Genomic DNA, 17980 nt, shown 5'->3' with positions numbered 1-17980 from the left:
AACAGATCACTAGATAATGAAATCCTTGTTTTTTATCCTTGAATACAATATCGTCGACGAAATCCAATATTCATGTATTGAGTTTCGTTTTTTGTATTATATTTCCGTAATATTTATTTTCAAAGTATTTTTCATTACTTGAATAAAATACATTCTAAAAGCGTTATATCCTATTATAAGCAAAAAAGATTTTTATAATAAAATTTAAAACTTTTCAAAACTTGATGCCAAACACTAAATGAAATTACATACTATCTTATTGACACTATATAYATATATACTGTATATATGCAATATATAAATATCATAGACTTATTGGCCACTCTTTCACTATTTAGGCTCCAATCCCTTCAATAAAAAGTTAGATCTAATCATTAATGTTAAGAGACGGTATCAAAAAGCTATGACCAGCCGCGCGGCATATCTTTATCATATGTAATATGCTATTAATATTTACGTTTGGATACGAGAACCTCCTCTGTGAGAGAGTCCGCATCTATACCTATAATTATGATCTGTTTTCATGGAAAACACGGTCCGTCCCATACAAGACATTTGCTCTCAATCTCTCTCACATTCACTAACTCACTCATACCTACAACTTATACACACACGGATCAACTTAGGCCTTGAGTTAGAAATACAAAACAAAAATAAATGTTTTGAAAGTAATTTGATAGCTAAAGAAGAGTCGGCACTCAAACATCACTCTCTGACTCTCTCTCTCTCTCTCTCTCTCTCTCTCTCTCTCTCTCTCTCTCTCTCTCTCTCTCTCTCTGTTTTTTAGCAATGACTCCTATATGACTTGTGGCTAAACATTTCGTCACACAATTATTGAATATTTTGTGGCACTTGAGTACAGTTGGTGTGAGTTCTGTAATAATCTCCGAACAGATGTTATATCATTTAGTAATTGCTATACAATTTTTTGATTATAACTCCATGTTTTCTCTATACTAGTCGTCAATTTTGATTTATAACTCACTGAAAATGTATATATRATTGAAGATTAGGAGAGGTTTGCAGTTTGAGATTCAAATGAAAGAGAGAAATATATATATATATATAATTGAGATSCGATTCGCGCAAAATCTGTCTCTAAAAGTTAAAGAGAGTCAATATTTTTTACTCCAATTTATATCTAACTTTTTAGGGGAGATATAGTTAACTTTTGCAAAGTATTTTAAGGCTCGCACAGGAAACTGTTGTCTATTGACATAAATTGATTTAAATGTGATCTTTATATGAAACGTATGAATGAAATAAATAATATAAACGTTTTATGATTAAAATAATGTTATAAATTGTTACATTTTCGAAAGACTACAATTTTATAGTTATCCAATTTTAAACAACTATTAATTCATGTTTTTTTKTGTGTAAACTTATAGACAACTCAGTAATCCGATATGTTTTTAATATATAATTTCATTTAGAATAAAGCATTATTTGGTTTGAAGAATATCTGAAAACATAACAATCAATGGTGTTATTGAACACTCTTTACTATCTTTTATTGTCTGTGTTTTCAAAATAATAATATAAAAGTTGTGTTTATTGTTAAACAGTTTGTTTTKATAGTAAAGTAATTACAATTCATTCATTTAGAGCTGTCCTTAGAAGTAGACTTTTTTATAGTCATAAAGTCTGATCTTAAAGCAAATGACTATTTTTTGCTACAACTAAATGAATATAATATGATCCGTATTGTGCGCCCAACAGAAACGTGAGCCCAAAAGCACAGGCGCTCAGCACTGTTGGCTGTGAGTGGTGTTGAAGAGCTGTTGGTTTTGAATTTGCGTCAATTCCCTCCTCATATGCCCTGAATTTGTTGTCAGCAATACATGAGACATGTTTTAGACATTTAATATGAATAGCGCTATGAATAGTGTATTGCCGTCGCCTCAGGAGTTGATGAGATTCTGTCAGACCATTGCAACTGATAAACGTCTCAAAGTGTCTAAACTTAAACACAAGAAGACATCTACGGTCACGACTGACGCCAAGAGTGGCAAACAAGAGCCCAACGACGACATTAAGGTTTGTCTCATTCATTTCATTATATCTAAAATACTTTAAATATATTTTTTATTTACTAAATTTTATAAAATACAAAAGTTTTTAAAATAAATAGAAATTCGTAATTTTAAAATAATAAATATATATTGACTGTATATATTAGTTATTCTTATGCATTTTTAAAATATTTACCATTTTTAACTTTAATTTTTTCATATTTATGTTTATTTTTAAATAAGTTTATTARTAACTATATTTATATTTAAATTATTATAAATTATAATGAAATTGTATATTACAATAACATTATTTAAGTAAAATATTAATATTCATCACACATTATATGATATAATTATAGCTATCATATGACCCAAAGCCAGTGACTCTAAGGTCTCGCAAACATTTAGTTACTTAAATGACTTTATTGGCGTTTTGACAAATCACTGTTAAATGTGATTAAATCTGTCACTTTTATCGTTAAATTTTTGCTTTTTTATGTGTATTTAAAACTCATTTTTTCAATTGATTTTCACAGCTAAAATGTATGCAAATTCTGATTTTATATTAATTACAATATATTTTAATACTTATATTTAACTATTTTTTATTATATTAATAGACAAATAATAATTTATTTGTTTGTAATTACAATTTATAATAATTATTATTTTTAATTGATAATTGTGATAATCATATAATTAATATTATGCATATTTTACTTTATTGAACAAAGAAAAAGTTATACAATATTAAATTTATCATATTTTAAAAMATGTTTATATAAGAGTTGGATGTAAAGTTATAATTTTGTTTATTATAATAAAATGTTATATTCAATATAATAGATCAAAATTTCATTATTGTATTGTTGTCACAATAATATTGCTTAATACAGTATTATCTGTTAAAGTAATAAATAGTCAGTTTGAGTGGCAATGAGAGCGTCTTCTTACATACATTTTGTTAATATATAACTACCGGTGCCAACAACTAATGAGAGATAAAGTATAGACATTAGATACTATGGAGTATATTATTTTACACTTATTTTTTGCTTAAATAAAAATATGGACTGACATTCACGAGTTTGTTAAGCAATACTTGAATAGACATACATATGGAAAAATAAAAGTCAGTTTTGTTATAAGTTTTACCTCTTATTTTTGGTGCTAAAAATAATAATTTCTCAAAGAATATTCCATAAATAATAAACCCATAAATTTRTTCAACATTAAAACAACCCTTTATTAATATTRTATATTTAAATTAGTTTTCATAATTTTTATGATAAATATTTTTTCATTTAAAGTTTTACTAAAAATTTWATTCTTTTATTTTCAATAAACCATTTGAAACAATATATCAGTAAAGAGTATAATCGTTATTGTTGTTGATGTTGAGAGAGAGAGAGAGAGAGAGAGAGAAGAGAGAGAGAGAGAGAGAGAGATAGAATTGTCGGATAAATTGGTGAATCTTTTAACGATTGAGTTGCAAAACATTCAAAGTTTACGATTTCATAAATTGCCTGAAAGTACATACAATGCGATCAAATTTACTRAAGATATCATTTTTGTTGATCTCATATCTCGTGCTTTTATGTCCAGAATATTAATAGATATTCAGTATATTAAAGTATTTTTGTGTATTATTTAGTTTTAGTTCTTTTTATTATTAGGACACAAGTGTTATYTGATACCTGATTATAATAAGGCACTCATTTTTATAATAATCACAACCATATATAAAATATATAAACTTATTCATATGATTTTTGTAGTGTAATTGTTGTGAACCTTATTTTGCACCGTAAGCTCAGCTCTCATTTTTCTCTCTCATATCTCATCAATGTTTTTATCGCAGAAATTAATACTATATATTAGGGATAGTATGGCATCCCATTGGAAGATGAGTAGAGACAGTATGAGAAGCAAAGAGAAAAACAGCAAAAAGTGTTTTGAGTTTCTTCTGCAGACAGTTGTCACAAATAGTGTGTATTGCGATACATATACTACACAACCTGTGTATGTGTAGCTCCGGGAGTATGTTTTATTCGTAGAGCACACACATAGTGTTTGTGCAGAAAGCAATACATCTGTCCATTAAAACGTAATGCTAGACCTTTACTGTAACTAAAGAAGCAGAGATCGGATGTCTCAGTATTGGATGACTTTCAGGTTCTCTCTCTCTCTCTCTCTCTCTCTCACACACACACACAAACTCACACACTCTCTTCACTCACACTTGTAAACATCACARCCATCCCTGGCCTCCATTGCCATATTGGGTAATGCATGTAAATGGTATCGGTGTACAAAATTTTTCAGATGACACCCGATCCTTACTCTGCATATTATATGGCTTTTGATCAAATTAAAAACAAACGACACGCTGTGATGAAACTCCCAGTGCTCTCTCATAGCTTTGATAAACATTAATTGAATACTTGTTTTGTCAAAACGCGAAATATGACACTTCACTCAAATACTAAATATTCATTTAATTATATTTTATTATTTCTAACTTTAATTATCGAATGACCGATAAGTGCCTTAAAATATCGGATATATTATATATTAGTGATAGTTTGAAATTTCYTTCATTTTACTATTAAATAAAAACAAATTATTTACTATTATTTTGCTAAAAAAATATTTTTTATCTCATTTATCATTTCTTAATAAAGTTATTATTTAAATTATTTCAGTAGTTTATTATTAAAATCTTTAGTTATTGCTATAGAATTTTCATTTATAATTTACACAAWTTGTCATTTGTTTTGTTGTTGTGTTAGATTAAAAAAATATTGTTTGTATTATAGCTTTTAATAATAGTATAATATTTTATTCATATAATTTAAATAATAAAATAGATTTCAAATATAAATGTAAAAAATAATATTTGAGTGAATTTATATCATATTTGTTTGAGAGTACATTAACAGTACAATTGTGTGTATTGTTCACAATTGCAATCAATATCATAAAAGACAGAGAAATGAATGAATGGTTTTTTTGGACATTAAAAGAAGTCTTCACTCATTTTTTGTAATCATCTTTCCTTTTCAAGTCTTTTTCAGACACTAGTGGTATATGTGGTGATCAGTGTCTTTGTGATGGGCGTCACCCCTAATCTGGCAACACATCAAATACATTCACTCACTCATTGCATTCCTCCTCCCGTTCCCTTCAGACTCGATGTGTTGTTGTTGTTATTATGTGTAAAGCAAATGGTTTTTACAATAATTTCATTTTATTTTGCTTTCAAACAGAATATTACAATATATATATGAAATTCTGCATTTGAAACGAGAATTAATTCACTTTTAAAGTTATTTTGTTTGTCAAATGATTTTCACTATTCAAATAAATTCTTGGCTCAATTCTTAAGAAAAATATAGTTTTATTGTATTTTACATTTTAATGCTTTTCTTTTGTAAAAACACTATTTTTTCATATTTTCTTTAAGCCTATTTATAAGACAAATAAATTATCACCAAAATTATTATAATGTACTATACAATATATTATTTTTAAAATTATTATTATTATATTTTTATATTAATAAGAACTTTCAGTGAATAAGACATCTAAAACATAGTATATAATAGAAACAAACATTAAGTCAAATATAAGTTATATTATTGTTGTATGAAATTACTCTAATTTTTGTTCATTTCTCTCTATATCTACCATTGATTCCTTATTATTATTTATATACTGTATTATCTCTCTTTCCTCCCAATCTTTTATATATTAACTGACATTCATATTATCTTTAATAGTGAGAAATCTGTTTCCATATTATTGATATTGAGTTTTAAAATAGTGAGGCATTTGGTGTGGTTTTATGTAGTGTTGTATTGCTTTAAGGACTGTTTGGGTCATTAGTATCGCAAGTTTTTATTGAGTCATTTGCGGACCACATCCTATCACTAGTCAATGCTTTATATCTAAACAGACAAAACTCATATAATATATATTTATAGACTTAGACACACGTTTTAGTACATAAGTTAACTTAGATATATGGGCAGTACTTTTAGGTCAATAATATGGGCCACAAATTGGATGAGTGCTGTGAATAGTTTGTAGTATTTTTAGTGATAGTATTCACCCATAAAGCATACCATCCATTGGTTTTTTGATGATGTGTTTCGCACTTTTCTTCAAATATTATGATGAATGAGTCCAATACACGCTCTTTGGGCGCCAATACATATCAATACTTACTGTACTAACTCTACAACTATGAGGTACTCAATCCTCCAGAAACGACAGTCCATTTAGGTATCGATTTTTGTCTTGTCTTTTGTGTTGATCACTCATTCATTTATTTTTTTGTTTGTTATTTTATAATATCGTGTTTGATATACAGTATGAATATATGTTTTTATATTTATGTCTCTATTTTCTCACATAATTTTCATGTGATTTATGCATCAATTTTAATGGATTTTTGATTTACCTTTAGGTTAGTAACGCATTTAAGTTCAGAATTCAAATGAAATAAATAAATATATTAATATTTACATATATTTTGCTTTAATTATATTTATGAATTGTTTAAACACTAATTCATAAGTTGAATAGCTATAAAAAAATATAATCTAGATATTCATAAATATAATTTATTTTTATAAATTTTCTATACGTTTTACTAAGCAATATCTTAAACATAAAAATCTCTGTGAACAGGCATATGTAGATTACTGTATGTTTGAACATTTTTGAGTATTGATAATATTATTATTATAAAACATATTTGAAGCAATTTTATAGCACAAGTTTGAAGAAAAACCAAAAACATTGGTAGACATATAACTATTAAATACAATATATTACTGTATTATAAGAACTACAAACGAGATATGATTTGTGCAAATCATTTGTTATGATTACCGTTTGAATGCCTCAACTATTTTGATCGGTTAACTAATGGATTACTCAAATAATGTTTTATTATATATTATATTCTAAAATATTCTATAATATATATAATACTATATAATATTATTYTCTATAAACTCTATATAAATATAATTTACTTATAAGTTATAACCAAACAATTTATATGACAGAAAAACATTTTGATGAATGAATTTATATACAGAATATCATTTATTTCTTTATTTTTTATTTTATTTATAATGCATTTTTTGGATATAATACGAGAAATTAAGGATTAATTAAAGATTAAATAAAAATAAATAATTTCTTTATTACTATTTCTATACTACYGTTTGTTAACAAATTATTAATTATATGACTATTAATATACTTTATAACTATCTATYAATTATATATCATTATATACTATATAACATTTTTTATTTGTATTATTTTATTTATTTATTTTTATTGAACAGAATTACGTTGAAAACACAATGAATGAGTTGTTGGGTTGGTATGGGTTGGAAAAACTCAACTCAAGAGACACTAAAGACTTAAATCTCAAACATTTTACGTCAAATAACAAAAAGTTGGACTCAAAGAATACATGTCTTTCAGCCAACACAAGTCGTACATCGTTTCCAACCAAATCCAAKGATAACAAAGAAGAAAATCGTCGCTCATTATCACCATTTAGTGGATCAGATAATGAAAGTATTAGAKTGGATACCAGTATTGGTGATAGCATTTGTCGATCGGCATCACCACCATTGACCGTTACAACTGAATCTAATAACAGTGACAATGGATTGGAAAACAAAGATAATTTAGAAGGTATTACACACACACACACATACATACATACACACACTAGATATATATATAGAGTGTATATTTATATACATGCATAATTTACATACACACAAATATTATGTAATGTGCTTTAGATTCTATGGGTGTGACATACATAACACCAAAATTGCATAACATTTTTGTTATGGGATGTGTAGATATAATGTACAAATTGTAGAGAAAAATGTTTTATATATTTGTATTATATTAAGGAAATTATAATAATAATAGTMATAATAATAAATTAATAATAATAACAAAACAAATGGTCATCTTATAAATCCATTTTTTCTTATAAATACAATTTTTAGCAAAAGTTTAAAATGACTCGTATGTAATAGAAAACTATAATATCTTATCATATATATATATACTATATTTAAGGCACGTTTAATCACGATTTTGAGTATCCCTTTAATTATTAGGTTTATTCTGTGTTCACCTTTACTTATATAGTATACTCTAAAGAAGAATTGGATTTATTTTGAGTCTCTCTCTCTCTTTCTTTCTTTCTTTCTTTTTTTCTCTTTTCCTCTCTCTCACTGACTTTTATAATAAAATATCATATAATTTATACATTGTATGTATGCATATAAAGCAAGCCTCCGCCTGCTATTAATGAGGGGACAAAACACCCAAAACTCTATGTGTTTGCTGTTGTTATTGTTATTGTCGAAGAGGTTGTTGTATTGTATTGATGGGTGGAGACAATTGAGATGCAATGAACCGCTACTTTATAATTACCTTAATTACAAAGTTTGCATTTCTTATACTCAAATATTGAGTACATCCTATCCCACTATACACTACACTTCAAATATTTTTTGCATTTTTGTGCCGAGAAAATTATATGAGATAATTGATAAATCTTTTTGCATTTTGGTATTAATTATATATTTAGATGAGATTTTTTAGCCATACTAAAGCATATCCTAATATATGCACAAATTATGACTCGATTTGAATAATAAATTAACGTTAATATGAAACTCAGGTGTTGTCCCAAATAAATATTTGAAACAAACTTTTAGTATTAATAATTTATATTATATTAATAAAATATCACGTCGAGTGTTGAATTGTTATAATCATTAATAATCTGTTATTTAAGTTTAATAAACAACAAAAATAATCTATGTGTGTGTGTTTATATATGAGAAAAAATTAGTATTTATTTTTAGYTATCTTTTTAAAGTCAACTAATATATGATATTTTATTTTTAAAATGAAATTGAAAATTAATATTAATTTTAAAATRRCTAAAATTAAGATTGAAATCTTACATTTTTCAAACATATTAATAAATTATTAATTGATAGTTTTGCAAATCGTGTTATATTATTATATGAAATGATTTCATAACTCATTAAAAGTTCCTTTTTTGGGCATAATTTTACATAAATGGGAGGCAATGTTGAAGACAATGGTTTGTTTTCACGCCTATAAGTTTAACTATCATTTAGTTTATGTGTCTTTTGTGGTGATCTGCAAATAATAATACTGTAATAATAATAATAGTTTTTATTATTATATATTTCCTACAGAAAATTATTCTACTATTAATCTCATCAAAGATTCAGACATTTATTTGAAGGCAAAATTAGTTTCGCTTTTTATTTGTCCTCATTTTTAGTTTAAGGTTAGGTTAATATGTCGAAAATATTAATAAAAAATTGTTTATTTATGAATTTTGTTTAAATTAAATCTTTTTCTTTATCTAAACAATTGAATATACTGTATATATGATAATATTATTAGGCAATTTGCTTTACGTTTTCATTTTACTTATATATCAACTATGATATTTTAATTTTGTTATTACTATTTTTTAAACACTTTTGAACACTAAAATGAATCCAATATTAGACAAATTTGTTAATACAGTAATATTAATTTAGTTTATACATATAAAATAGTTTTTGTTTTTTTTTGCTGAAGTTAATATTACTTAAGTATTCATTCAATTATGAGAAATGTTGATTTTTTAAATAAAAAAATAAGTTAATAATTGCTAATTAGCATGTAAATGGCCATAAAAAACTGATAAATGCATATTTTAATCTTAATTAAAGCTAAAATCAGTAGCATTTGATTTGTTTTTTAATAAAACTATAAATTTGAATATATAAGTTATTTATTATGATATAATAAATTTATGATRTTGTAATATTTAAAAAATTGAATCTACCGCAATATAAAAATTTATAATAATTGTAAATCATTGATTAATGTTTTGTAGTAGTTTAATTAATTTAATTTAACAAAAAATATTATAATATAATTAGATTTTTCTTTATTATTATAATGTATTTAAATTTGTTTGAAATATTGTATAATATACCTTTAAACCTAATATTTGATTAAATCTGTTTTTTAGTTAATAATAATAATTAAAATTTTTAGGAAGACATATATCAAATTGCTATATGATATTTAATATAACAAATTTTACGAAAATATTTATTTTATTATTCATTGAAATAAATATACAGATTTTTTTATATCAAATAACAGATTATCTAACATTTCACATGCATTAATAGTACATTATTAAAAATTCAAACATTGATATAAAATACACAGCAATTTGAAATATAAAATGTGATAGATGAGATGACAAAAAATAGATTAATAAAATTTTTGAAATTCAAAACTCGCCTATCATTTTGTATCATATTATATGACTAACAAATAAAAAACACAATTAACACTACTATAAAAATTAAGTTTTGTTATCTCAAAGTCAATTGTATATTATCAATGTGTGGGACAACACTTTTACATAAATTACCTCTCATTGCATTGAATTGTATTTATATTTTTGTGGCATTTGTATTGTCCTTAATGTTTAAGTCTTTTGTGGAACCGAATGATAAGCACATCCACCACTCAAAAGGTGTTGACTTGTTTTATGTGACGGGCGTTATATAACATTAACTATACGATTCTGTGTCGCCCCTCAAAACATACACAACTCTATGCCTATCCTATCTTAAAGTCAATTACTATTGACTCTCTATTTCGAAATCACATTTTACTGTTAATTCAATTTTTCACAATGTATTTAACAAAAATTTAGTGAAAGTGCAATAATAATCATAATAACAATAATTGTTTTTTATGATACTTCAGTTTTGTTTTCAATAAGACTTAATATTTTTAAGTTTTATTTGTTTAATGCAAACACAGTGAACACACATACCGTCACTATATTGAAATGTTCAGTAAACTATGGAATTAATATCTATTTGTAATAATAATAATATAAATAATAACATTATTAGCGATTGTAAGCATCTCATTGTCTAGAATGCAGAATAATATATATATATATATATATATATATTTATAGATTTATATATATATATATATCTAATAACAAATATATCTATAGTTAATTATTGATTATTTTTTTAATGAAAACGTGCATTTTTTGTTGATTTTGTAGACAACCAAAACATACCTCCCGGTTATATAGTATGCGCCTGGTGTGCAAAAGTTGGTATGAAATTATTTACATTAAAAAGCAGTACCGGTTCTAAAGCTTTTTGCAGGTATTTTCTATTAATTTTATTTTTAATAATATTATAGTACGATAATTATAATTTATTGAATTTTTTTTATAAATAGTGAATTATGTTTTACTCAATGTAGAAGAGCTTCATTTAAGGTATGTCCTCTTTATTGTTAGCATCAATAAGTGATAATTATAAAAAATTGTTTTTTAATTTTTAATATAGAAAAATAAGATATGTGATTGGTGCAAACATGTCAGGTATGATTCATAAGTATACTTATTATTTGAAAATAAAATTAATTTAAATAATTGTAGACATACTGTTAATTATGTGGACTTTCAAGACGGTGAACAACAGTTACAGTTTTGCAGCAATAAGTGCTTAAATCAATACAAAATGAATATTTTCTGCAACGAAGCCAAAGCACATCTCACACAACTGAGCTCTGGTATGCTTAAAGAAGTGGAAAAATTAGTCCCAATATCATCCAAACAGTCATCAAATTTAATAACACCYGAACTATGGTTAAAAGATAGCAAAAATGTAGAAAATGGCAACAACTCTGGCGTTTCTTTTATGGATAGTTCTGACTCTGAGTTGGATCTGGAGTTTGAAGAATCGCAGACACCTAACGATGAATCTGTTAAAAGAAAATTTTCAGAGTTTTCTAAAGACAGTGAATATAAACCAAATGACAAACTAAAAGATGATTTAAGAAATAAAGAAAAGCAATACAAAGATTCAAAACGTGTTAAGTATTCGCACAACAAGTCATCAAAAAATAGTCGTATCATTACATCAACCGGTGCTAAGAATTTAAATACTAAACATTCGAGTTCTGAGTTAATTAGTCCGACAACTGATTGGTTATCTTGTGAACCAAAAGACAAGATATCGAGTTTACATTCGCCTAACTTTAGAGCCCATAGACATTCACCGGTTCCTTCATCGTCATCAACAATAAGATCATCAATGGTTGCATCAAATAATAACATTCCTATTTTATACAATAACGCCAATAATCCAGTTCCACACAGTCCTGTGGTGATACCTAATGGCTCTCCGACGAGTCAACTTTATCCGAGATTTCCCAGTAATATTGGTAGGGCTGAGCATACAATCCGGGCTCCAATTATGCCTTCACCAACATTTACACCAAGAGCTCCTCCAACATTACCAAATCTATTAGGACCGACACAACTGGATATGTTTTTAAGAATGCAATCCAATTTTCCAGGACTGCGACCACCATTTCCACCATTTATGATACCACATCCACCCGTTCCCCAAGCATTTGCTGGTTTACCACCCATTAATGGATTTCCTCCGACAAACAGTTCTCCACTAATACAACCATCAGTTCCTCATCCAGTATCACAAATGTATTCACATTCATCATTGCTTCCACCCGTCACTATAATGGTTCCATATCCAGGTACTTTTAGATGCTATTATTAATTATATATCATATTTGGTTTATATTTATCATTACAGTACCAATACCTATACCACTGCCAATACCGATACCTTTGTTATTTCCGGTGGATAAGTCATCTAATAATAATTTTAAAGAGTCCGATAATAATTCAAATATTAATTCAAGTAATGCACAGACAAATACATTGCATAAACCAATTGACAGTACAAATAATACAATTGCGACAACTGTCACAACTTCAGTCAATAAAGTGGAATCAGTTATTTCAAAATTGGTTGAAAAGAAAGCCAGAATTGGCACAAATTCAACAATAATTTTAGACAATATCGATGAACATTGTCTAGATTTAAGTCGATATAAGAGCGATAACATCAATAATAACATCAATTTTATCGATACAGATATAAATGATAACAACAGCAATGAGTCTGTACCACAAAATTTGATAATTTCTCACCAACAGTGACACTGATAATTAGTTTYAGTGGCACTTTTTTAAATGATTTAAATATTTGCCTAATGTTATACTTTAATGTTATTACACAATGTTTTTCAAAATAATTATTTATTTATTCATATGTATAATAAAGTGTAGGAGAATAAAAATCACGAATTATGTTTGAAATATTACTATWATAAACATTGTTTTAACTTATTATTGTTCAATAAATGTATGGTTTAAATTAAGATTGTGRAAATAAAATATTTTAAATTTAAATATTTTTTTAAATTATTATTATAAATATATTGATAAATAACTCATAATTTTAGTTAACTTTAGTTATTTTATTCAAGGTTAGTGTTATTTAAATTAACAAATGTGTAAATAAAACTGATAAAATAAACTTAGTTAAACAATTAAATTAGCAACTAATACAGTATTCTAATTATTTAAAAAATAATTAATTCAATGATTTAATAGTAAAATATTAAATGTAATGCTTATAAAATGAGTTTATATATTGGAAAGATAGTATATGTTATCAATATTTTAATATTAAGTAATATTCGTGTATTTTCTTATAAATAATATAATCAATAGATTTATTATTATATTTTGTCATTAGTTTCCAATGAAGTGAAATGTCATAATTTTGTGATAAATACAGAGAACTCTACGTCAGTAATTGCTAGTAAAGAGGCGGCACCTCCTTTAACATACACTATATGGACTGACACTGGTACTATATGTATTATGGCCAGATTCAGTGCATCTCTTACTATTATATATGACACCATTAACGGCAATACAAAGGTTTAAAAAAATAATTATTTTTATTTTTATTAATTATAGTTTTTATTATAATAATAGAAATTAAATATAACAATTCCAATTGAGCCATTAGTTAGTGGTCAATGCAAAAAATCTAATGATAAATATTCAGGTATTTACTGTATACTAGTTTTGTTATATTGATATTATATTTAAATTATTCATTTATTTCAAAAATATTATAATGATGAAGTATTGGCTTTAAAGTGGAATTATAACTTTACATTGAAATTTACGTTTAAAAAGATTGTAACTATTGAATAAATAATTTATAAAACATGTTATAAAATAATTAACTATTATTAACTAAAGACAGATAAATTCAAATGGCAAATAAAATTATTGCAACTTTTTTATAACACTAAAGATGTGATATTTAAAGACTCCTATAATGGTTTGTAAAATTAAATCTCTACAATAAATATCAATAATAATAATACAATAATTTAATTTAAATTAAAGGAAACGACAAATTAGCTCATAATAATAAATTAGAAACATTTAGCACATCATTGGGTAAATCATTTGAATGTCCATTACTTACACTTAATCTTTATGACAACGAAAGTGATAATCATAGGGTTATGTTGCATATGTCTAGTATTAAAATACAGGCATTTAATATAAATAATGGACAATTTGGACTACGTTTGTATTTATATTTATTCTCGCATTCAAATTATATTATTAATATATAATTTTATAGTTATTTTTTACTTTTAAATTTAGCTTCTCGTTGTAAATATTATAAACCATTGGATTTGCTACCTATTTGTGTTGGCATTATAGCCCTTATATTGATGTTTATGACAATTAGTTTATTGTCTATATGTATGTGTATTACTCGTAAACATACAAAATTGTAATACAATTCAAAAACTAATTAAATATTTATAAAATACAGTAAAGTATCTATATATTAGTAATTATTATCTATTAAATAACTATTACATCATAATAAATGAAATTATTATAAAATACTGTATATTTTTACATTTTTATATTAATAATTCAAAAATTAATTTTAACATATGTTAACATAATTTTAATATGTGTTAATTAGTTTTTCTGTTTCTATAATACCATAAAAAAGTATTATTTAATAAATCAATAAAAATCTATTATTTTTATGAATTGTATATTTTAGTAATTTTAATGTCATGTTATGTCATAAAAATATATTTTTTGATATTATGAATGACTTGACGTAATCAATGTTTGCAATCATTTATTTAAAGCTTTAATTAAAAGCACACAATAATCGTCATAATAGTAGAAACAAGTGTTTAGTCCATTAATGTTGAGTTCAAACTCTCAATCATTGAAAACTATAATACAAACGGAATTACAGAATATTCTGTTCACATATTTATTAGTTAAGTGTTTAGTAATCGTTGACTCAATTCAATGGTTAAAGGCTTTGAATGACGAAAAGTGTGGTAACCATAGAAACATGTCGTCAGTCAGTGATTGTACCGAAAAGAGATGAAAGACATGACTGAAGTCAACACAACTATAGACACAACTATAGACACAACTGTCCATTCAATGTATGCTTAAATTGTATCAAACATCTGGTCAATTGGTTATTAGTCAGTATCAGTTCACTTGTGGTCATTCCCGATGAACTGTTGGCCTTCATCAGCGGCGAGTGACTGTTCGGCCACCCATTTGTTGTGTGGATCGCAATCACATTCATCGCAGTCGTCGTCGTCGTCGTCGGGATTGCCATCGATTGTCTCATCGAAACATTTGTCGTCTTCTTCGTCGTCGACTTCATCTCCTTCATCGTCGTCGTCGTCGTCATCATCTCGTGTGTCACAGATGTCCCGAGTGATGGACTTTCTGTATATATCATCGGCGCGTTGTATCACTTATGCAAATATTAATAAATACAAAATTACTCACATTATTAACGCTACGATTGAAGTACCGATCATTCATCTGAATGGCATTAAAACCATCAGAATTGCTGTATGATTGTCACTGACATAAACGTGTTATCGATTATAATTGGATTAATGGTTTGTTTTTAGGTCAACGATAAGATTGATGAAAATATTTCCCGATTTTTTGACGACGTCTCCGATTTTATATACGACGTGTCCAACAGTGGCGGACGAGTTTTGATCCGTGAGTTTGACTATAAATTTGATATCATTTGTTGGATATTATTATTTAGTAATTATTTGAAAATAATCAGATTGTATGGCAGGAATCAGTAGATCAGCCGCTTTTGTATTAGGTATTTATAAATCAAAACTCAATACTGATATTGGATCTGATTTTGTGATTGTTTTTTATTTGTTGATGTCTTAACTATTATTTACAGCGTATCTCATGAAATATCTGAGAATGAATCTGAAAGACGCTTACAATATGTTGCACAAGAAGAGGCCAATCGTACGACCGAACGGTTCATTTTTTAGACAATTGATTGATTATGAGTGGCGACTGTTCGGCAAAAATTCGGTGAAAATGGTATACTTAGAGCACATGAATATTGAAGTACCCGATCTGTTTGTTCACGAATACAAGAAAATGGTTCTCTTGGAGGCCATCATTGCCCGCACCCGACACTCACATAGACATACTTTCGGTTCAAAAACCAATTTAATTAACAATTAATAATTTTTATTACTAGTTATTATTGTAATTATTTTATTTATTTCTAGTTTATTTTAAAATAATTTAAATTTATCGTTATATAATTGAATTACGGTACAGTTTACTGTAATTAAGACAATTTTAAAAATACTAATTTATATTTTGATTTTAAATTTTAATTATTATATTCTTTAAAAATCTCAAAATTACGATCAAATTAAGTTTTTTAAAAAAAAGATTACCATAATTAACAACTTTTGATTTTTATATTATTTGACAATTATTTATAATTTTATCGGTATGTGATATTTTTACACGTTTTAATATATATTAAATTTAAAATTTGTTGTAAAAATATTATTTATAATTATAAATTGTAACTCAAATCTCGTTTGTGAAGTGTCTTAACTAATGAAAGTTATGTTAACAAAGTTATGTTAACAAAGTTATGTTAACAAAGTTATGTTAACAATTGTAATAATTGTATTTTAATTATAGATAATATCTACTATAAATAACAAAATTTACTACAGTATAAAATACTATATATATATACAGTATAAAATGCATAAAAGTTTATTATATATTATAGTAAAAATCAATTTCCTATTATATAAATTATTAAATAATTATTTTRTTAGATTTATGTTAAACCGAATTATATCTATATATATATACTGTATATATATAGTACAGTATATGATTGTGAACTCTTATCTCTTGTAACAAAAATTTATTGATTTTTTATATTTGTTTTATTTTATTGTATATTTGATTCAAACATAAGAAAAAGAGTCAAACGATTAAATGATAGATAGGATTGTGAAATATATGACACTATTATTGTTGTCATTATTGATCTGAAATTTATTTAATATTATAAGGAATGTGCTATTGATTGATGCAAAATATATACCACACAGACATTAGTTTCAGTCATTCACTCTTTTCTTTTATGTAATGATAACTTACAAAATGTTTTAACATTACACATATAGTACTTATACAATATATAATTGATGATACATTATAACTATAGTATATTACAAAGTTTAGTTGATAATACAGTACTCTATACAAATTTTATTGTATAAAACAGCCTACAAAATTATACAATATATACTGTATATATTTCATTGGCTTTATAATTGTATAGAGTCTTTATAATACTCTAGATTAACGATTTATTGATTTATTATTTAATACACTTTATTAAACATTAATTAAATATCGAGTTTGGTATAAAAGAATTTAGAGAATATATTTATATTTATGCAATTTATACTAATTTATGATATTTTATTTCATTTGTTGTCATATATTTATTTGATTTATTAACTTTAACTTTATTTTTAACTTATTATACTGTATAAGAGAAAATCAA

At 25.4% G+C, this 17980-nt stretch overlaps 2 protein-coding genes across 2 annotated transcripts; both read left to right on the top strand.

The window, feature by feature from the left end:
* Positions 1–1789: 1789 nt before the first annotated feature.
* On the top strand, positions 1790–13247 carry LOC128960947 (sine oculis-binding protein homolog). The gene is made up of 7 exons (XM_054307120.1): positions 1790–2040; positions 7385–7742; positions 11209–11314; positions 11391–11430; positions 11501–11535; positions 11593–12713; positions 12773–13247. The coding sequence occupies exons 1-7, from the start codon at positions 1870–1872 to the stop codon at positions 13180–13182; spliced, it is 2241 nt and encodes a 746-aa protein (XP_054163095.1). The 5' UTR covers positions 1790–1869; the 3' UTR covers positions 13183–13247.
* Positions 13248–15341: 2094 nt separating this feature from the next.
* LOC128961272 (dual specificity protein phosphatase 21-like) lies at positions 15342–16653 on the top strand. The gene is made up of 4 exons (XM_054307489.1): positions 15342–15963; positions 16026–16122; positions 16193–16234; positions 16322–16653. Exons 1-4 carry the CDS (start codon positions 15613–15615, stop codon positions 16615–16617), a joined length of 786 nt encoding a protein of 261 aa, XP_054163464.1. The 5' UTR covers positions 15342–15612; the 3' UTR covers positions 16618–16653.
* The last annotated feature ends 1327 nt before the right edge of the window (positions 16654–17980 follow it).

The sequence above is a fragment of the Oppia nitens genome, unplaced genomic scaffold, assembly GCF_028296485.1.
Source record: "Oppia nitens isolate AA-2021 unplaced genomic scaffold, nextdenovo-longstitch-racon4-pilon3 scaffold5_pilon_pilon_pilon, whole genome shotgun sequence".
Lineage (NCBI taxonomy): Eukaryota > Metazoa > Arthropoda > Arachnida > Sarcoptiformes > Oppiidae > Oppia > Oppia nitens.
Note: the sequence above shows the minus strand (reverse complement) of the source record. Positions and strands in the feature narration are given on the sequence as shown.